The 22,302-nt window shown below is 39.5% G+C and overlaps 1 protein-coding gene across 1 annotated transcript in view; it reads left to right on the top strand.

The window, feature by feature from the left end:
- PAWR (pro-apoptotic WT1 regulator) overlaps window positions 1–22,302 on the top strand; it is a gene marked incomplete at its 3' end in the record, with an annotated part of 80,045 nt that overhangs the window by 44,683 nt on the left and 13,060 nt on the right. The window contains exon 3 of the mRNA XM_082013519.1: window positions 20,907–20,941. Within this exon, the coding sequence (XP_081869645.1) occupies window positions 20,907–20,941 (35 nt within the window). The remainder of the gene's footprint in view (window positions 1–20,906; window positions 20,942–22,302) is intronic.

The following is a 22,302-nucleotide window of genomic DNA, read 5'->3' as shown; positions in this document are numbered from 1 at the left end:
CTTTGCTGATTCTTCAACAGGATTCCTAGTTCTGAAATGTTTTTACGCTTTTTCCATGTTGTTTGTTAAATTCTTTCTTACTGTGTTCACTCTGTTTTCACTTCTGCAGCAAATATTCCAAAAGTTGTCACTTCTAGTTTCCCCTAGTGGTATTATTACATAATGCTTTGGCTGTATTCCCATGCCCCATTTATTTCCATCCGTATTTTCTATTCTTCTTGACCAGCAAGCTCCGTTTCTATTTACCAGGCTGTCTGTATCAATTGTGTCCTACACGGTTCCAAGTTTGTCACCTCCATATTCAAACAGGCACTACTTCTTTGTTGACAGAGCACAGCAGGGATGTCCTGTCACTGACAATACAGAAGAGAGTCCCAGGCCTCAGATCTGGCAAAGACCCAGGGTGGCACATGTACAGAACAGATGGAACCTTAGAAAGTTGTAGCTGCTAAGACTTAATCAGTTTATTACTGACTTTCTCAACTCACTTTTTATTAGAAGACTTAGAACTTGCCCAATTTGAACAGAATTTGACAGCACTGTTATTTCAACTTTGATTTGGTTTCCTTTTGATACTGTTCTGTGCAAGTTAAGCCTAATTCTTTTCTTAAAAATAGAGTTTATGTTTTAGATTTAAGAATTCAGTCAATTCTAGTTGCCATTGACCAATACTTATTCTAGTTCTGTCTACTAAGGAGAATAGAAGTTTCTGTAGCTATAGATGTTTTCACTGATTTGTTCATTCTATTATCATTTTATGAAATTTGTAAAAATATAATTGACGTGACAATGGTCAACAAGACAGTTAACACTGACTTCAGGTTTGATGGGCAAATATGTCGCTGAATAATGTTTTATTTCTAATCTTTAACCTGATCTTTCAGTTCTATTTTAACGTTGTCAGAAGTTGCTGTTCCCTTTCTCATGGACAAAATGCACTTTTTTTGTAAAACTCTGGCTGAATTTGAAGTCCTTGGTCCAAAGCACAGAGCTATGAGATTTGCTTAAGAATAGATTTTAAAATACACCAGACCTGAGGGTATTTTCCCTGAAAATACCTCTGAAGCAGAACTATTTGTCTGAAATCGGCTTCTCAGGTATTTCATATTGGAAAAATGGAAGATGGTAGGTCTTGGCAACATTATAAACATTGAAAAACAATTACAATCAGCACTGTTACTTAACTTTAGTGAAAGATAGTGTGGAAAGCCACACCTCACCAGGTGAATCAACACTAAATCCACTCCCAAACACAAGTGTTACATCTGGCTCTGACTGCTATGCTAGATTTTTCCTCCTATTTTTAATGCTGCAGTTCAGTGGTTCTCAGCTTGTGAGTCACAGTGCTGTGGACTACTCATTGATCTGTACAGGGATGCAGACTGAGAGTGATAAGTTACATGCAATGAAGCTTAGAACACGAGTTAGCTAAAAGTAATGCTAAGGACAAGCATAAAGTTACTACTTTAAAGTTACTACTGTAACTAGGAATTAATGAAGTCTGGCAATTATATAAATCTAGCTCTTGCTTAGCAGAGATGGTAAAACTGAAAATAGTGCAAAACTACTTGATAGCAGTGTCTGTCTTGCAGTGGACAGGAAATGATACTACGTTCAGCGTAATGAATGTAATCTTAATTGGAAAAGGTGTTAGTATGTACTCAATATAAAGATAAATTGCATCAAAAAAACTACAAGAATTAGCTGGAAAAACAATTAGTTCACTGATGATATTTTTTTTTTAAGTCTCTTAGAAGACTTGCTGAGTTCCAGAACATGTCAAAATGCTCAAAAAACCCCCACCAAAAACCACCATGTGCAAGACCTTAAATTTTGCGTCACAGCATCCAGGTTGTGCTGATACCATGGTCACCTGCCTCCTGGAATTCAGTTGTTTGGGGAATATTTTAGGAAACCACGTGCACAAATATGTGTCCTTCTTACTGTAATCCTGTGGTGGTGGGGTTAACGTAACTTGGGTCTTATTATAGAAGTGATATCTGAGCGTGATAACATGTTGTGGTGTCTGTATTACTTTACGATGTTCTTAAAATTGGAGAGCAAATTGGGAACCTGAGAAGGTTAATCCAAGGGCAACGTAAAGCCTTGGGGTGGGAGACACATGTGTAGGTCCTCCATCCCTTAAAACCTTCAAATCACAACCATCTGTTTTTCTGGAAATTTTGCCCTAATCACACAGAACTGTCATTCTCAATACCTTGGAAGGAGTTAGAAATCCTTTGCTTCCTGATATCTTTGGTTCCTTTCTGCTTGCATTTTATTTCAAACGTTGTAGTGTCTGTGAATGCTAGTTGTTGGGCTGTGCACTGGATGAACACATTGCAAAAAATGTCACCATCCATGAATAGTTTGACATTTAAGTGTAAGATATGGGAATAGTTGAGTAAATATGTATTGGCAAAAGCACCAGAAACAACAAGGTATTTGAGATCTTCAGAGTTATTTTTGACATTGGCATAGGGATAGGGTTTACTGTGTTCTAGATATGTGTTTTTTCTCCCCACTGATGACAAAAAGGGTCTTGCTAGATCAGATGTATGTGCCTAAAATTAGATGGGCTGAATCCGTTCCCCTCCCTGGCAGACTTGGACCAAGCATGTCAGAATGATTTTTGCTACTAACATAACTTGGAAATAGGGGTCAGTTAGAGAAAGTCCAGTTTTTGTGCCTGTGAGCATGAAGAGGGGAAGCTCTCGGTCACTTAGATAATGAGGTTCAACCTTTGTGAAATAAATACTCTGAATCCTTCAAGTGAAAGGTAATGAGAAGGTGATGTTTTATAAAAATGAGAATGACTTAGAGTATCCTGGTGTAAAAAGAGAATGCTGATCTTTATTATTGTCACACAGTAGCAAAATTTGTCCCGCGTATTTCTTAATTCCAGGTTAAGAAACTGCAGATCATAACTATCGCTGTTACCAATACCTTTTGTGTCTGTAGTGACTGCCAAAGATCTCTACGGTCTTCTGCTAGAAACCTGCTTTTGGATTTGTATTGCTGGCATGAAACTGGTAGGGGAATTTTGCTTCTCAAGCATTCTGAAGCCTGGGGCCCCAGTGAGAGACATGACTCACTCTTTTTGTTAAGCCACACCAACTGTTTTGCTGTACCTGATTGCATATTATATACTGCTGTGAAGCCCAAGACCTCGTTTAAGACCCTTGCACTCTAGTTAGAAATTGCAATCATCTTGTTCTAACCATTAATTTGTGTATGCAAATGTAAGAGGCATTTCTTGGAGTCCCTGTATTGCTCTTAGATTGTGCAGCAGCAAGAAATGCACGAAGTTTTAAGATGTTGAATCTTAACAAATTCTTTTATACAAGTTACAACTGTGTAAGATACATTTGAGACAGTTAAACATCCACAGTGAATCACAGTCAATAATACTAGACAGATTTATTAGACAAAAGATGTCACTTCATTTGTAGCACTGAACCTTGTCTTTATGTTGAATCATATTCTGAAATAAATACAAATTATGTGCATTAGTAGACAGGCTAAAGCTTGACCCAGTACTGAATTCCTTTGGAGCTGTTAATCCAAGACAACAGAAGAAGCTGTTCTAATTTTTGACTCAGAACACTGACTTGCGTACACAGTGGTATTGCCATGTCTTGGATTTCACAGAATCACAGAATGATAGGGGTTGGAAGGGACCTCTGAAGATCATCTGGTCCAACTCCCCTGCCAAGGCAGGATCACCTAGGGCAGGTTGCACAGGAGCATGTCCAGTCGGGTTTTGAAGGTCTCCGGAGAAGGAGACTCCACAACCTCTCTGGGCAGCCTGTTCCAGTGCTCCATCACCCTCACAAGTAAAGAAGTTTTTCCTCATGTTGAGGTGGAACTTCCTGGGCTGCAGTTTATGCCCATTGCCCCTCGTCCTGTCACTGGGCACTACGGAAAAGAGACTGGCTCCATCCTCCTGACAGCCACCCTTCAGGTATTTGTAGACATGGATAAGGTCCCCTCTCAGCCTTCTCTTCTCCAGACTAAACAACCCCAGGTCTCTCAGCCTTTCTTCATATAAGAGATGTTCCAGTCCCTTAATCATCCTCGTAGCCCTCCGTTGGACTCTCTCCAAAAGCTCCCTGTCTCTCTTGAACTGGGGAGCCCAGAACTGGATACAATACTCCAGATGAGGCCTGACCAGTGCAGAGTAGAGGGGGAGGATAACCTTTCTTGACCTGCTGGTCACATTCTTCTTGATGCACCCCAGGATACCATTGGCCCTCTTGGCCACCAGGGCACATTGCTGTTCCGTGGGTAACTTATTGTCTACCAAGGCTCCAAGGTCCTTCTCCATGGAGCTGCTTTCCAGCAGGTCAACCCCCAATCTGTACTGGTGCATGGGGTTGTTCCTCCCCAGGTGCAGAACTCTACACTTGTCCTTGTTAAATTTCATGAGGTTCCCCTCTGCCCAACTCTCCAGTCTGTCCAGATCCCGTTGAATGGCAGCACAGCCTCCTGGTGTATCAGCCTTTCCTCCCAGTTTTGTATCGTCGGCGAACTTGCTGAGGGTACATTCCAACCCTTCATCTAGGTCATTGATGAAGATGTTGAACAAAACCAGACCCAGCACTGATCCCTGGGGAACTAACTACAGGCCTCCAACTGGACTCTGTGCCGCTGACTACAACCCTTTGAGCTCTGTTGCTTAGCCAGTTCTCGATCCATCTCACAGTCCACTCATCCAACCCATCCTTCCTGAGCTTCACTATGAGGTTGTTATGGGAGACAGTGTCAAAAGCCTTACTGAAGTCAAGGTAAACCACATCCACTGCTCTCCCTTCATCTACCCAGCTAGTCACTCCATCATAGAAGGCCAGGTTGGTCAAACACGATCTCCCCTTGGTGAAGCCATGCTGACGACTACTGATAACTTTCTTTTCATCCGTGTGCCTAGACTTGGCCTCCAGAAGGAGCCATTCCATCACCTTCCCAGGGATGGAAGTGAGGCAGACCAGTCTGTAATTTCCCAGGTCTTCCTTCTTGCCCTTTTTGAAGACTGGGGTGACACTGGCTTTCCTCCAGTCCTCAGGCACCTCTCCCGTTCTCCATGATTTTTCAAAAATGATGGAGAGGGGTGTTGTAACAAAGTGGATTTGCAAATCCGAGGTGGATTTGCTCTCACTCCTCTCTGTAGTAGCAATGCAGGTTTTCGTTCTCTGCAAGAGATTAGCTTGTGATGGATGCTTGGGTAATCATTCTGTTTAATGTAGAAATTACCTGGTACTTTTGAAAGAATCCTTTTTGTCCTGTCCTCGCTTCCAATCAACAAAATGTCCACATAATCAGCACTCATCTAATGGTATAATTACAAAACTGTGCCACAACAGATTGGGTTCATCATAGTTAACTTCAGTAGTGAATAGCTTAGATGGCTGGTGAAGTCATCTAAACTTGATTTATTATCATGACCATTTAGTTATGACTTCTGCATTTAGTCATAAATCATCCAAGAGACTATGAAAATTGAAGGAAAACCACATCTGATCTTTTTTTAACCTTTTGTTCTAAAAAAGCTTAATGTTTCGCCAGAACATTGCAGGCAATTTCTGAAAGGAACGTGATCCAAAGATATTCCCACAGAAGTGCTCTGGTGCAGTTCTGATTGCTTAAATACCATCCTTTACTTTAGACGTGACCCAACACGTTGAGATTTTCTGAAGTGGTGATGTATGCTGGTGTTAGAAAGCTGTAAATGTTTACTAGAGGCACCTTATAAGCTATGCTGAAAGCAATAAATAAAACGAAGTTAGGGAATATAAGTCTCTGGTGACTTCTTAGCTGTGTGACAAACTGCGAGGAATGCAGGGAACTGAAGTATTATGTGAATCTCCACTAGGAAACAGAGCTGAAAACCTGCTTGACGCAAGCTTCCCCAGAGTCTTGTACTTGAATCTTATGCCAAGAATATGCTGCCAAATAAGCTTTTCAACTCGTATTGTAGCTTATACTTGTATTTTGCATTTCCTGGCTTTTTGTTTTGCACAGCAGCATAATGTCATACAGCATCGTTCTGCAATTATTCTTATTATGCAAAGTATGTGGTAATAATACTCATATCTATTCATACCTGACCATAACTTTTCAAAGATGTTTTGCATCTTGGTTTCACGTAGTTCTTGCAAAGAAGAACTGTGTGCATGCATTCAAGTGTAATAATTCATCTTTTATAACTGTATTGTCACGATGTTACTTGGTGTTAATTTCTGTCCATAGAGAAAATGCAGTTGTGCTACAGGGCATGCCCATATGTATTAAGGCATGTGTTTTATTTTCTATGCTATATTTTTTCAGATGTTACACCAAGGATTATTTTACATAATAATGTGATTATAATAGTGGTATTGTTTAAAAAAGTTAATAAATAAAAAGCGATTAAAATACAGAAATACGTAAACTAGGAGGAGCTGTGTTTGAGTGTATGAAGTTGTATGTAATTCTGCAAAATCAGGTTGTGGGACTCTAATATTTGACAGTTAATTACCAGATAATACTGATCTTGGGTTTTCTATTTGCAGATTAAGGACATGACCCACTTCACAGAGATGGTATGAAAACGGTCATTAGTATTCACAAAGCACTTAAGCAGTAGTGGTGAATGCAGTAGACTCATGAGGAAATTTTGTTATATGTCTAAAAATGTTCCCATAAAAATGGGTTTAAAAATACTCAAATTCACTGTCGTTTAAGTATTAAAAGATCACTTTTTAAAATATATTTGTATCTAAAGTCAGTCTTGCATGTGCAATGTTTTTGAAGTGACATCAGTTGCAGGGAATTTGTGCCCTGTACAGTTCATGACATGAATCAGGTGCTTCAGATGTTTAACTGCAATGGTTGGCATGGCTTGGGAGACCCAAATTATTCCTGTGATCTGTATAAGGAAAACAGGAGCACAGGAGTTCCATCCTTCCATGGTCACGTATCAAGTCCATCACTCAAGTAGTTTTGAGCAATACGGGCATGTATTCAGAGCAGTTTGAGTATGTGGATAGCAGTAAATAAGGCATGGTGGCCACTTTGTGAAAAACAAGCAAACACAAAATACTGAACACTGCTCGCTGAGTACTCTTCTTTGTGTTCCACGTAAGATATGTTGTCGAAAAATACATCATGTGATGATGTCAGGAAAGGCAGTCTCATGATGCGTGTAGTTGTAAGAACGTGAATGAAAGTTGTGTAAGTCAACAACATTCTGACCCGTTCTGAATTGGTTGACTTTGCAGTCTTAATTTTCTTTAAATGCTATTTGTCTGTGTTGTTGGAGACTGGAAAAAAAAAAAAAACAAAACAACGCACCATGCAGTAACTTCTTAATTAATCCACAAGGCAACTTCTCTGAGTTAGGAGTAATAATGTTGCATGATGGTCCTGTCTGGTATAACTGGAGGCTTTAAGGGCGCTGAAGGAATTGTTCTGCAAAAATGAGATTGCTAGTTTTTAGTTAAATTGTGTGTGTGTTTTTAATAGAAACTTGAGTTTTGAAAATGTGGAGTCTGGATTTCTCAGCTGAATGGGCTATGTAATAGACATTGTTGTAGCAGCCTAGGTTTCTCTGCCAAAATCGTCCTCCTCTCCTCTCCTGTGAACAATTCAGTATATGTGTGCGCCTGTGTGTAGTGCTGCTGATCCGTGCGTGTTCAGCGGGTTTTACGTTCCCAAAGGATCTGCACATGCTCAGCAAATCTGATTCAACTGTATTGCACATGCAGGATCTAACACTGCTGCTTTCGGAAAGTGCTTACACATGAAATCGTGGTCCCCTCTGCCCCTAAGGAATCGGGCAGCTGAGAGCTAGAAGTTACTAATGTGAGACCGAAAGGAATGGTTGACCAGTGATGGGTAGCCTTGAGGATGGAGGTTGGGCATCCCTACTTTGAGTCATCTGACTTCGGCTCTTGTAGGGAAATACTAACACATGGTTGTCAACATTTGCCTTCATGACGACTAATCAGAAAGAGAAATCTTTCCATTTGTTTGTGGAAGGCATCGTCTTGTGTTCAGTGCCTGATCATTGCCAGCATAAATTTGATTACCTTTGACAAGCAAACTCTGCTTTTCTTAGAAAGAAATACAAAATGATGAACATTTTCAACATCTGTGTTAGGTCAAGTTTAATTTAGTGAATAAGAGGTTTAAGCTTAAAATTTTGTTTCAGGAATGCATTTCACTCCCTGTAAATAAAGTTAAATGTTCCCATGAAGTCCCTTGTAACCGAATACTTGGTTTTGTGTGCCTGTGCACACGTACAACTATTCATCACAGGACCTGCATGAAAACTAAAACTGAATCAAGCCTGTATCTGAAGGCAAAGTGGTGTGGAGGCTTCTAACTCCTGCTTTAGATTCACAGTTGTGCCTAGGAACTGCAGTGCGAAAGCACAGCTCTTCAGGTACTTTCTAAATCCTTGTGCAGACCAAGTGGGAAGCAAAGTGTCTAAGTTTTCCTTGTAGTTTCTCTCGAGTTCGATTGTGATCCTTCCATTAAGATCTTATTTGGGGGGGGCTTTGTTTACTTTTTTTCTCATCTACAGTTGTTGCTGCTGTGTACTCGGCCTGCGTGAGCAGGCATTTGCTTTGTCGTTGCACTGTGTGTTTCTTTCACTGAAGCTGTGCTCCAGAATTGCATTAGTGGGTGTTACGCCGGTTTGGAGCCGTTACACGGCCGTAAGGAATAGGAGGCAGTTTCTCACATTCCCTGCTAATGTTTTGAGCAGTCAGCAGGGGCCTCGTGTGAAGGAATTTATTTTCTTTCCCACATGCTTTCTTTTTTTGACTGGCATCACTTTTTAACTCGGCTAACTGAGTGCTGGTTTGAGAAGATTGTTTTACCTCTGAAAGAGTCAATATGGAAATTCTGTTCAGCTGTCAAAAATGATGATGTCGAAGTGGGTGTCTCCTCCCAGTCTTAAAATTTCTGGGGGGCAGGGTGGGGGGGAATGTGATCCAGTAGAGTATAATGATACACTGTAGCTGAGGTTTCTGTAGGAAGAGTCGTCCGCGGTAAATAAAAATTTAGTGAAAAAGGAAGGACTTACTGCCATATCTGCTTGTACAAATAGCTGACACAGCCTGACTGATATCAAAAGCTTCTGTAAGGTATGGTAATACTCCTGATTCCTGCACTTTTCTGCTGTTCTATTCTAGAGGGAGAATTTTAGTTAATACTGCTTTCATGCCAGGAACAGTCTGAAACCTAGATAACGAAGTTGTAAGTACTTGTGGGGTGTGTACAAAGGGGGAGGATGCTCTTCCAACATGGACCAAGGGGATCCCTGCTGAATGTCTTTGTGCAAGGTGGGGAGTGGAGACAGCTTGCTCATTATTGCAGAAAGATGAGCAGAAATTTATACAGCTCTGCAGCAATAGACATAGCAATAGTTGTCAAACACTTTTATAACATGGATCATACATTCATGTTATTCGTACTAAGAAAATATCATAGTGGTAGTTACTCAGATGTGCTCGTGTATTTAGAAGCTGCATATTCCAGTTCCATAGTGGTGTGAGGATGGGTGGGGGAGCCTGCTTCTCTACCTCCTTGTAGTCTGAAATAATTAATGTGACGGCTCAGGAGGGAGGAGGAATCCGGAATTCAGAGTTGTTTGGTGGAGGCAGTCTGACTAAGTTTATATTGCTAAAAAGAGCAAGGCCTGGGTGTGAGTTCAACTGCTGCACTGCTGATAGAGCCTATGGCTTAATTATTATCAAGGTTTTCTGGCGTGGTTTTGGTTTGTGCTACCTAGTGCTCTCCTATTATCATACCTGGGGAGGAATAATATGCCTGGAACCAGTCCTCACATGTAGTATGAACATCACAGCACCAGGTTTGGCTGCCTGTATAGTGCTACAAGGACATCACTAGCCTTTGCTAGCTCAGAAACAGCTGCATGTCCTTAATCAACACTCTAGGGTATGCAACACAGACCTAGGTTTCATGCTATGAAAATACTGCTTTGGGCAGTAGTTCAGCCCTTACCTTGTTTAAGATGATTTTGACTGAGAGGGAACCTATGGATTATTATTTCTTAGGCACACCACATGGGACATGGAGGAGACCCATCATGAAGTGCTTTGGAGTATGGATGTGGCAACTCTGTGTCACTTGGCTTTGGAGCCATAGAGTAGTCTCTGGCTTGTCTGCCTCCATTCAGTCTTTTGTTAGTGGAAGTGGTCAGGCCCATTCTGCTGGTAAACTCACCAACTAGGGCCTCTCCTTTCTTGGAAGCAGCACCAGGTAGAGGTGGGCAAGATGGCTTATTGTTTTAAACTGATTCCACTGAAGAAGCTGGTTTTATCACTAGTTGTGTTTCTAGTACATAGCGTGCAAACCACTGTGTAGACAAGTCAACAAGCGGCTCGGCACTCTAAGGTGAGGTTGAAAAAGTTACATAATGCTCTGTAAAATGTGAGACAAATTCCATCAGAAATAATTTGGGGAAATCATATTTTGTCTGTCTGTATGTCTGGACACAGGGTAGTGTGTTGTGAAGGGGCTATGCCCATAGCTCCATGCAGGATTATATATTTACACTTGCTATAAAGTACTTTAGCAAATTTTGTTTGTTTTCACTGTCATCATCTCTGCTGTGGGTTTCATGTTGTGACTTAGCTCTTCTCTGTCTCAAGACCCTAGAATCATAAAATCATTTAGGTTGGAAAAGACCCTTGAGAATTGTCACTACACTCTAAATTTCTCTGAGCCGTAAAGGTTTATGTCCATCTGAATTCCATTTTTTTAAAATGCTCTCCTGTTTCAGCATCAAGTGGTGTGGTTTAGATCCTGTGCTTTTTGCGTATGTGTTGGAGGTGTTCCTTAGGTTTTTGGCAACGTATTGATGCTTTATTTTTTTATGACTGATCAATACATTGAATTTGGGAGCTTTGTGCAAGTATTTCCAAGTTCCCTTTCTTTTCAGGGAATTTTAGGAAGCCTATGTTTTCAGTTTATGATTATTCAGCACTGATCCTTGAAGGTCATAGGTTGGATATAATCACTGTCTTCCTGATCATTTCTCCAGCTCTGCTCTGTCAGTGAGTCACCTGAGATCTAGTCAGGCTTTGTCAGCCTGATCTAATGAGCTCCTTAATAGCTTTTGTTCTGGGTGCATTTTCTTTTTAGTCTGAGAAAAAACTCTGTTCATATATTTTAGTGAGTATTTCTGGTTTCCTTATTTTTGGGAGCTGTTTTCTTCTTGATGACACTTGACTTCCCTGGGAGTTACTTGTTTTACCTGCAGGTATTTCTTCAATTTTTTCCTCTTACCTGATGTCCTTGATAGATTTCTTCATAGGTAGGCATTGAGGATACGTACCTTCCTGTTAGACATCTGATTTGATTCCGTAGATGTTCTTGCGGAGTTTCTCTATGGTCTCCTGGCCCTATGTGAACAGGGAAATGAGTCATAACTCCTTTGGCTTCACGGGAATAATACATATCACTTGCACCCAGGCGTTTTAGCACGTCTACGTTAGTTCTCGTTTGAAGTCTTTATTAATTACATATTAATTAACAATAGTAGATGAGGCTGTAAAAAAAATAATGTTAAGGTTCAGTTAAGTGAACAGAATTAAGGACACTTAACTTTTCCCTGACTGAAATTTGGTTTTCCAATCTGTTTTGGTTTTTGGTGGTTTTGTTTCCCCCCCACCCCGCTTTGGGGTTTAGCTCACTACATGGGCTGATCACTAGGTGGAAATAATATTTTCACTATTTTTTTCTCTCATGTTGGTGTCTCCTTTCTCTGAGCAAATTTTCATCTGTAATTAATAATTTTGTTTATTTTACTTTACAAATTATAGGTAATAATTGTGAAACCTCTAGAACACCGTAAACGTACTATAGTCTTACTTAAATCACATGACTATGTTTATCAATCAACATGAAAACAATTTGCTAAAATCTAACAGGAGAAGATACTATATAAAAAAACTTATATGTAAGTATGTAACGCATAGAATAGAAATGTCCTTTCCAACCTTAACCATTCTGTGATTCTGTGTTATTAACATCTATTTTAAAGATGATTTAGAGATACTGGTGAACCAGAAGAACTAATAAACTGCAAAATTGTCCATTTGTTTGTATAAAAATACAAATAGGTTTGTAGACCATATTGGCCAAGAAGTAGCCCAAAAAGTTAGGCATTAGTTTTAGTTCATACTGGGTTTTAGGCAAAGAACCACCATGAACTTTACATATTCTAATGAGGTTTTTGTCATACAAAACATTCATACCTTTACAGCTATGGAATTACGTAAAAGCAGATAATAACCCTTATGTTAAGATTTTTAACTTGTATTAACATGATATGAAATAAATCTGACCTAAAAGTGTGCCACAGTTTAATAATTAGTGTACTAATATATTTTTTTTTTCTTCACAAGTGGTAATTAATAGTTGGAATAGCTGGATTTTATCCTGTGAAGTAATTAGAGAGAGATAATGTGTGTACTACAGAATACTTTTGGGAATACGGTGCAAATATATTTCGGTAGGTCAGGATAGAATGAATGTCTTTGCAGCGGATTTTGATGTTGCTGCCCATGCTGCAGCCTGGATGGCTCTTCTTCAAGGCACTCAGGTGCCTTTGAACCATGCTTCCCACTCAGCTGGCTCAGAAAGGGGCATGCCTGTGTCTGCGGGCTGTGGAGCCCAGGCAGGCTGTGTGTAAGAACATCTGAGTCACTCTGAAGGAGCCAGATGAGGCCAGTGCTGAGCTAGAGCTTGTAGGTACCCTTGGATCCTGGCAGATTTTGGGAGGAGGTGTTCTTTGCATGGTCATCTTCATGGCTCCTGATTTCTAGAAAACCAAACCCAGCACATCAACAGGCTCTGCGCACGTGCATATTGGATATGCAGGACTTCATTGAGGCTCTGCTCTGTCAGGTAAAGAGAACTGCAGTGTTTTCACCTAGGGTATCATTCATCCACAGTCCAAAAACACACACACCTGCTTGAGATGCATGGATTTCATACAGGCTGCAGTGACAGGGCCTGGGAAGTTCAAAGTCAGTCTAGGGAACTGGTAACTTGTGATGCTGTCCTAATTTATTTTTAGGTTACTGTGGATCTGGAGAGGTGTCTTCTTCTGGGATCTTCTGTTAGCATTCTCTCTCTGCTCTCTCACTCTCTCCACACTCTCTCTACGCTTTAGCAAATTAATTTACTTATTGAACTTACCTTTATATTTACTCTTAGAGCTTCCATCCTAAAGAAAGCATCACCCCTGTATAGACTGTAATGCCATTGCCTTGCCACTTTTATAAATGCCTACCTGAATCGATCAGCCAGTATTTCAGAAATATGTGACCAAAGGGTATGTTAACCTTAAATTTCCTCTCTTTAGCACAGGTAAAGAAACTGCATCTTCCTTTTCCCCCATGACATTTTTTTGGCGTCTCACTTGTCTACATCAACTGTTTCACACAGAAGAGGTTGTTCTGTATTGATGATCTGGAATTAGATATCTCAGTGCCACAATATCAAAATAGTTCTGGCAGTTGAATTTTAATCTCCAAAATATAGGGATATCTTCTTCAGGCTCAAAGTTTTATTCTGTTACGTGTTACTCATTATGGCACACTTTAAGAAGATCAGTTAGATGTAAATTAAACAAGGCTTTTTTAAAATGTGTTGGTTCCAACCTGACAGAGTACAAATGAGGGGAAGATCAAAATACCAAAAATTTTGTCAGGGTATTTAAGAACAGTAGGTCAGCTTTTGGTTTTGTTTAATCTTAAAAGGTTCCTGTTTCAGTTTTTGTAACTGATTAATAGGTGGTGATAACTTCATGCTTTCTTAACAGTTTTAGAAATAAAAGCTCATTTTTACAATGGCTGCTTATAAAAGAGATTTATTGGGTGAGTAAAGGGTATTTAAGGTCATCTCTAGGAAATCCACACCAGGAGAAGCTAAAATGTAATAAGTTTTAGAAATAGACATAAAATCTTGGCAGTTAGGAGAATAAGGGGAGGTGACGGAGCCTGGCATGGGTTTTTTTCATGCAAGTCTTCTGTCCAAGTAGAAAGCGCACAGCTGCAAGGGGTGCCAGTAGTTACATGATAGAATCGCTTCGTTAAGCTTTTCCAAAGAATGTTTCTGGGAAGAATGGCTTCTGTGGAAATGAGTGGAGATTTTTTTCCTCCCTGAGTGGTGAAAGCATTTTCATTCAAAGTGGAATTTGTGTTGCATTCCATGAAAAACATCTTTAGAAATTTTCAAGGGATTTAGAATCAGGAGTGGAAGGTAAATGGTATCTCATCTCCATGACTCTCTTGCTCCTGAGATCCTTGCTTTGGGGGAATTTCAGTGGGAAGGGAAGAGGTGTATTTCATCTCTCTTCCTCCTACGTTTCACACTTGCAGTTATTCCTGGTTTGTATTAGGATCAGATTGCCTTTCAGTTCTCAAGCATTCAGATGTTATATCACTTCAGTATCTGAATGAAGCTTTGTCTGCATTGCAGAAGATACGTAACTGCTATTTCCAAGGAAATGGCAATGTAAAGTTGTAGTGAATGCAAGAAGTAGATGGTGGTTAATCAAGATGTGACTCATGAAGGAGACTGGAGTTAACTTGATTGGCTGGATGGAGATAGAATCTACCTGTTCCTTGATATGTGAAAAAGCAAGAAACCCCAGCAGTAGATCTCCTTCCTCCATGCAGGGTAGTCGTGTCTATTCACATTTTGAAGAGTGTATAGGAAACTTGTAGGAAGCCCATATATGGATTGCATATGAAAAACTAAGTTGTTTTGCCCAGTTTTGGTCAAAATTTAATCTTGTGTCTTACAGGAATATCATTATGTTGTCATAGTTTACACTAGCCTATAGTCAAATTCTAAAACTGCACTTATTCTACATGCCGGTACATATACTAGTGTACCCTAGGAGCCTGACTGGATCCAGGCAATTTGCTTTAATTGCTTGCAAAACTTCTAAGTAGTCTTTCACAGGATTCCAGTGAACTGTTTTCATAGTCCAGCTGACTCCAGAGTTTGTACATGTTTAAAAACAGTGTTTGTTAGTGCATTTTAACTAGCGAATTTGTAATGGTAAGGTTAGTTTAACATCTGGAAATCTTTGTCAGACACTTGAAAACACAGACAACTATTTATTTAAAGCCTGATGACCAGCTTGTTTATGTAATCTCTGTGTTGGCCAGATGAAATACCAAGCTGAGCCAGGAGCAGAGAGGGGACTTAGCTGCTGAGTTGCTTACATCCTAGTTTGACAGAAATTTAATTGCCAGTAAATGGTTTCATTAATGGAAAAGGATCTCAGCTGCCTTTTTTGCCCTTATACATTCTCTTTCTCTTGGGCAGCAGGTGTGTGTGTGTTAGGCTGTGTGGTGAATCAGATGAAGGAGCTCATGTGGAATGAGACAAATCTTTGCTTTTCCCTTGGTTATTTTCACTTAGATCACACCATGTCATGCATTAATATGTGGCTGCAGGAACACTTTTGTAGACATGACGAAAAGGGAGCATGACCAGTTTTCTGGAGCAATGCTGATGTATGTCAGTCTGCAGTGTTCTTGAAATCCCACTTGAGATGGAACAAGAGCAAGGCTACTTGATTATATAATTTATTAGCAGTAGTATGTACTGTTAAAAGGTACTGCGAGTGTCTAGAGATCATGTGCAAGAAGTAAAAGTAATTTTAAAGCTATGTTTTGAATATTGTATTGAAACGAGTGATTTCAACCCTGAATGAAGAACTGATGTTGTTAGATATCTTTGGCAGCAATATTTTTTTCACCAGTGAAGGAAACAATTAGCATAATGGTAATGGGCTACTTCTTTACAGATTGCTTTTCCATTCAGCATTTCCACAGACAGTAAAGAGAATTCCTTTTTTAAAGGGAGATGTTCAAATAAACTGATCTCTTCATTGCTCATAAACAATTATTGTGACAAATCATTAATCTTTTTAGTAATTACTAGATATTTTAAACATGGGTTAAAACTCAAAGTTTAAAAATATTAAAGAATATAAGCAAAATTTGTAGACTAGTACTTATAAACATGCCTGATTATCTGCTTTTACGTTAATTCTTTGCAGAACAGGAATCTTCCTCCTTTCTCCTTCCCCTTTGTATTTTCTGCCAACTTTCTCTTCTCCAAAAGTGATGGGGGAGACAAGATCTTAAATTATAAGAGACGTCTGTCTCATTTTAAGAGCTTTTGAATAGTTTGAAAGCTTAGATTCATTTTTGATTAATAGATACATAGTGCTGTTGATAGTATAACTACATATATTCCTGTTCCCGGCAACTTTTGGATAAATAACAGACGCAAAATAAATTTCATAACATGAGAACAGAGATAAATAATATTTCCCTGGTGCTTGCATCATCACCTTACAGAATGATTGGTTTACATTTACAATAGAAATTCCAAAATAACAAAAGTCACAATTTACCAAATCTGCAGTATTAATTTGGTTATCAGCTGAGATTGTTTTCATGCATCAGATGTGTATTTTTAACTTTTTGTTCATAGTTAGTTTTAAATATGAAAATCAAAACCACTAGTATTTGCTGTAGAAACATCTGTTACAAAGGGCTAGCTAATTGGGTTTTTTGGTTGTTTTAACAGCTGTCATTTGTGGCAAATAAGAGTATTTGCCATGTACTTTGTCCCTGACCATTTGTTTGCTCTCCCAGCTTTCTTCTGAAGAACTGTCTTTTCTGAATAGTACTGCAAACTTTTAAAAATCTCCTGTTGAGGTAAATGTACAAGTCTACATATATATAAATCTGCATTTAATATTTTAAAAGGTCTTAGCAAATTTGAGGGTATATGATGCATACATTGTATCCCTTCTTTGTACAAGGGTATGTGTGCTTCACTAGGCTGCAGTGTCGCATGCAAATTCTCCCTTTCTCGTGAATTCTGCCTTTCAGACATAAGCAGATGCTTATGTTCAGCAGGAAGCATGGCCATAACCTCAAGGCTTCAGCATTTTCCTAAAACAAGAAGCTGTGTAAAAAACTAAGAACTGAGGAAGTTTAGAGCCCGGAGTTCGTACTTTATTAGCAAGAGTTGTATCTACAGGTGGTTAGGCAAAATTTTGACCCAGTCACCTACGTGTCTGTCTGTCTACATCGAAGCTTAAAAAGAGAGTTGGACCACTTGTCTACGGCTAATGGGACAACCAGGATGTTTCTGAGACCATCACCACCAAGGGCTGTGACTGATATTTCTGATAGGGTGTTTTAGTTTTCATATACAGTGAACATGTATCTTAACATATTAGATGAAACTACTTGAATCTCTGCATACATCAGAGTCAAATCACCTTGTCGGTCATTGCCGACTGTGCTAAAGCTAAAAATCAGGTGGTTACAGTCCTCTGTATGTAAAGTTCAGATTGGCAAGTCTTTAGATAATAATATTAGGAGGCAGAATGAAATCCTCTGAAACTGCCAGATGTTAGGTATGTGTTCACTTAAACTCACTAAGCTCAGAGAAAAATGCAGATGAGCAGAGCAGAAGCACAGAATGATTAAGGCTGGAAGGGATCTCAAGGAAGTCTCTAGTCCAACTCCTGCAGACAAAGCAGGGTCAACTATAGCAAATTGCTCAGGACTCTGGCCAGTTGGGTTTTTATTACCTCCATGGATAGAAACTACATAACCTCTCTAGGCAACCTGCTCCAGTGTTTGAACTCACAGTAAGAAAGCATTCTTATGTTTAAGTTGTATTTCATGTATTTCAGTTTCTGTCCATTGCCTCTCATCCTTTCTGTGGGCGCAATGGCATACAGCTCCATCTTCTTTACCCCATCAGGTATTTATATGTATTGGCCAGATACTTCCTGACCTTTTTCTTCTCGGAGCTGAACATTCCCAGCACTCTTAGCTTCTCCTCATGTGTCAGATGCTCCAAACCTTTAATCATCTGTGTGGCCCTTCGCTGGAGTCTCTACAGTATGTCTTTCTGATACTAAGAAGCCCAAAACTGGACCCAGCACTCCAGCTATGGTCTCACCAGGGCTGAGCAGAGGGGAAGGATCACTTTCCTTGACTTGCTGGCAGCGCATCCCGAGGATGCCATTGGCCGCCTTTGCTGCAAGGACACGCTGATGGCTCATGTTCAATTTTGTGTGCACCAAGACCCCCAGGTCCTTTTCTGCACAAAACAGTCCATAGCATGCCCTAGTGCTGGGGACTATACCTCCCCAGGTGCAAGACTCTGCATTTCCCTTTTTTTGAACTTCAGGAGGTCTCTCTCAGCCATTTTCCAGCCTGTCAATATCCCTCTGCGTGGCAGCCCAGGTTTTGTGTATTCTGCGAACAGCTGAAGGCGCACTTTGCCCCATCATCCAGGTCATTAATGGAGATGTCAAACAGTACTGGTCCCTGTACTGACCCCTGCTAGTGACTGGCATCCAGCTAGCATTCATGCTGCTGTTCATAACCCTTTGGGCTTGGTAGTCCAGTTGCTTTTCATTGTACCTCACAGTCTGTTTACCTGGCCCATATTTCAGCAGTTTGCTTGTACGTGTGCTACGTGGGAAGGTGTTGAAAGCCTTGCTAAAATTGAGATAAACATCATCTGCTCTCGCTTCACCCAGTGAGCCAGTCATCTTGTTGTAGAAGGCTGTTGGGTCAGTCAGGCATAATTTCCCCTTCATATATCCATGCTGATTTCACCTTCTTGTCCTTCAGGATTTGTTCCATAACCTGCTTGGGGACTGAGGTAAGGACTGGCCTGTAGTTCCCTGGATCTTCCTTCTTGAAGATAGGAGTGACATTTACTTCCTTCCAGTCCTCAGAAACCTCCCCCTACTGCCATGACCTTTCAAAGATAAGGTACCCTTAGTGAATTTTAAAAATAGCATTGGTACCATTTAAAATTCTGTATCCTTGCCCTTTTAGAGGTGAAAGGTTACTGCTTCGTAGCTGTGAATTGCTACTTTTTTATCATTAATGACAGCATGTGAATAGTTATCATGTTGAAACAGCAATTTTACACCACTTTGTGGGTTTCTTTAAATAATTCCTATGACTTTGTTCTCCTTATATTAGGGAAAGTGTAGTACATATTGCAGAAGTTGAAAATGCTTCATAAAATAAAATGCACTTTAAGATCGAGTTTTGTTTCTGTAAGAGTATTCTGTAAGTAAGTATTCTGCACAAATATTTTTCTCAGCTTTACTTTCTATGATAGAATTATTTTATTTTTATCCTTTTTTAGCTTGTGTATTTACATACAAAGACTTTAACACACTGATCAGTGAAGGTAGTATAATGTTTTGTAGGATTTTCACAGTGGATGGAATTTCTCTTGCATCTTGGTTTGAGAACTCATTTATTCCTTTGTCTGCAGTGTCATAAATAGACAGAATTTCATGCTTTGACATTTATTTTTTTCCAATAAAGGCAACTGTTCAGTTCATTAACTTATCAGAATATTCTTTCCTGACTTTTTACCGAATATTTGCTGATGCTGGGGGTGAGTTTTGTCTATGACTAACAAAATAATTGGTTTGTGTTCTTCTTACAACATCCTAAAAAATATTTGTGGACTTACTCTGTCTAATCTGAGCCATCATTTACCAGTTGAAACATGTCTTATTTTTTCTATGTGATCAGACTGGTATTGGGAAGCTACAAGCATAGCATTATTGATGCAAGTATATTCTTTCAGGTTTTCTCATTTGTACCTAATGCGTCAATTTTTTTCAGGGGTTGTGTAACAATAAATGAGCCCTTTTCCCCACTGTTCTTTTTGTTTCCATTTCCATCTTTACAGAGCCTGAATAAAAGCATAATGGATTTTTTTTCAAATTAAAAACAAAACAAAAAAAAAACAACACCCCAAAAAAACCAAACAAAATGTAATCTTAGTTAAAAGACCTTACTGCATTGTGGCAATCTGAAAAGTAATGCAATTCTTTACCTCAAGCTAGAAAAATTACCATAAGACTTGTAGTCTGCAAGTAACCCATGTACATACCTTTAAGAGGCCAGATGCACAGCTCTTGCACTGTTGAACCCCTATTTAAAATCTGTACTCCTACTTAAAATGTGTTTTTTTCTCGCTATATTTCAGTTGCTAAGATCATTTCCAAATAGCAAAGGAGACGCAGAGTGTTCTTTAAGTTTGTAGTCAGAATGCGTTAAGCCTCTGCAGGTGCTTAGAAAGCAATGATCTAAAAATTGACATACAGAAGCTTGACAAGTCACTGCCTGACATTTGGGTGCACGAAACATCTATGTACAGACTTCTAGCCTAACAGCGAATGCCAGGAGAAGACCACTTCAGTTAGGCTGAGAGAATCTGAAGTGATCCAGGTTGCAACACCTAGGTCAGCATGGCAAAGAGCATAGCGCTGTAGTTACCATGACGTACCAGCTGATACGTAATAAATTGATTTGGGTCTCAACCCTGTACTACTTGCTAGCTTCAGTTTTTCTTCCATCCAGAAGGACAGCAGCGGTGCCGAAGAATCGGAACAGTTTTGCTCTGCTGCTCTTGGACGAGCAGATGAACAGCTATCAAAGTGCACAAGCGTTTCTGTATTAGCAGTGGTAGCGAAGGTGTATTGGTGGCAGGATGTATACTGTTTTGGTAAGCTGCATGTTCTGGATGCTGGGGGATGGAGTAAGTGCATCCAGTTTTAAGATGTAACCAGAAGCTGTCGTTCAAGGGTTCTGAACTGCTGTTCAGAAGCAGTTAAATGGTGGTGATAATCCTGGTATTCTGTCTATTCCTGACAGCAAAATAGTGCAAAACTGAGTTGTACAGCACTGTTTTGAAGCGTGGGCCTCCTGCTCTTAACTGCATTTTCTATGGAGCGATAAAGTATTTTGCAAGTACAAATACAAGAAAAATGTTAATTAGTTTTTTCTTTCTGTTTTTTTTAGGACTCCTCCAGGATGGTTTCAAGCAGGTATAAAAGGTATGAGATCTTTGTACACAACACATTTCTTTACATATGTAGTTCTGCCATAAATAAATCTGATTAAATGGGTGTTTGTAGTAGAGTCCATCATACTGCTTGTGTAAATAGCCTGATTTTTGGGGTAAGGACCTGAAAGGTGCAGCAAACTTATCCAAATGCCTCTATATAAATGCAGCTAGTATTTTGTAGGGTCTTTCTAGGGCAGAACATTTTCCCAAGCAAATGTCTAACTTGACTACACATTACCTAGGATATAGAAGTTTCACAGTTAATTTATGAGCCACCATCTTCTGAAGTTTAATACAGGAAGGTAATTTTGTTCTCCACAATAATATTGAAAGAAATTTCTATATTTGTCATACTAATGTCTCCGTTGTAAGGGACGCGGCCTGCATGTAGCATGTCCTGTTTGTTATTTGTTTGTCTTTGAGACAAGTGTTATCCTGGTCATTACTCAAGTTTTTCAATCAGAAAAATATTTCAGAAGCTCTTGATGCACCTGACCAGTGTGTGAAATTTTTGCTCATGTGGAATTAATATTGGGACAGCTATCACAATTATTAGGAAAATGTAATGGTAACATGGAGTCTAAAATACGTCAACTGAAGCAAGGCATTTTTGTAAATATATTTTTATTTCACACATGCATGTATTCTTTTTTAGATAACCTTTACTCAGGTAAAATTTGTAGGTGGTTAATTCATCTGTGTATATATATACTGGCTGTAGAAGTAAGTGCAAAGAGCACTTAGGTTTATCTAGTTGTCACTGGTGTATTACCCCTCAGACTTGTTCGCCTATAGAATCTTAGAATGTTTTGGGTTGGAAGGGACCTTCAAAGGCCGTGTAGTCCAACCCCCCTGCCATGAGCAGGGATATTTTCAACTAGATGAGGTTGCTCAGAGCCCCGTCCAACCTGACCTTGAGTGTTTTCAGGGATGGGGCATCTACCACCTTCTGGGCAACCTGTGCGAGGGTTTCACCACCTTTATTGTGAAAAATAATAATTTATCCTGTTATGCTTCAGATTTTTTAGCGTGTTGCTGTCTTTTATGTTTATATTCCTGGGTTCTCATAAACCTAGTTGATTTTATTGCTGTAGGAGTTTTTTTAATCACTTTGTCATTGCAGAATGGGTGGACTTATTGTTACAACCTTAATAACCATACAATTTCATTATTAATTTCTTATTAATCAAACACACTTTAGTTCAGTCTCCACTTCCCCTTCAATCCCTGTGCAGAATTTCATTGCTCTTTGTATCTCCGAATACTTAGTGGTGTGTGTCACAGTGCTTTGTGGCTTTTCATAAACCTTATCTTTACTCTGTCACATGCTGTATATACTCACTAGCAAAA

Source organism: Phaethon aethereus (assembly GCF_964289735.1).
Source record: "Phaethon aethereus genome assembly, chromosome: 1".
Taxonomy (NCBI): Eukaryota; Metazoa; Chordata; class Aves; order Phaethontiformes; family Phaethontidae; genus Phaethon; species Phaethon aethereus.
Note: the sequence above shows the minus strand (reverse complement) of the source record. Positions and strands in the feature narration are given on the sequence as shown.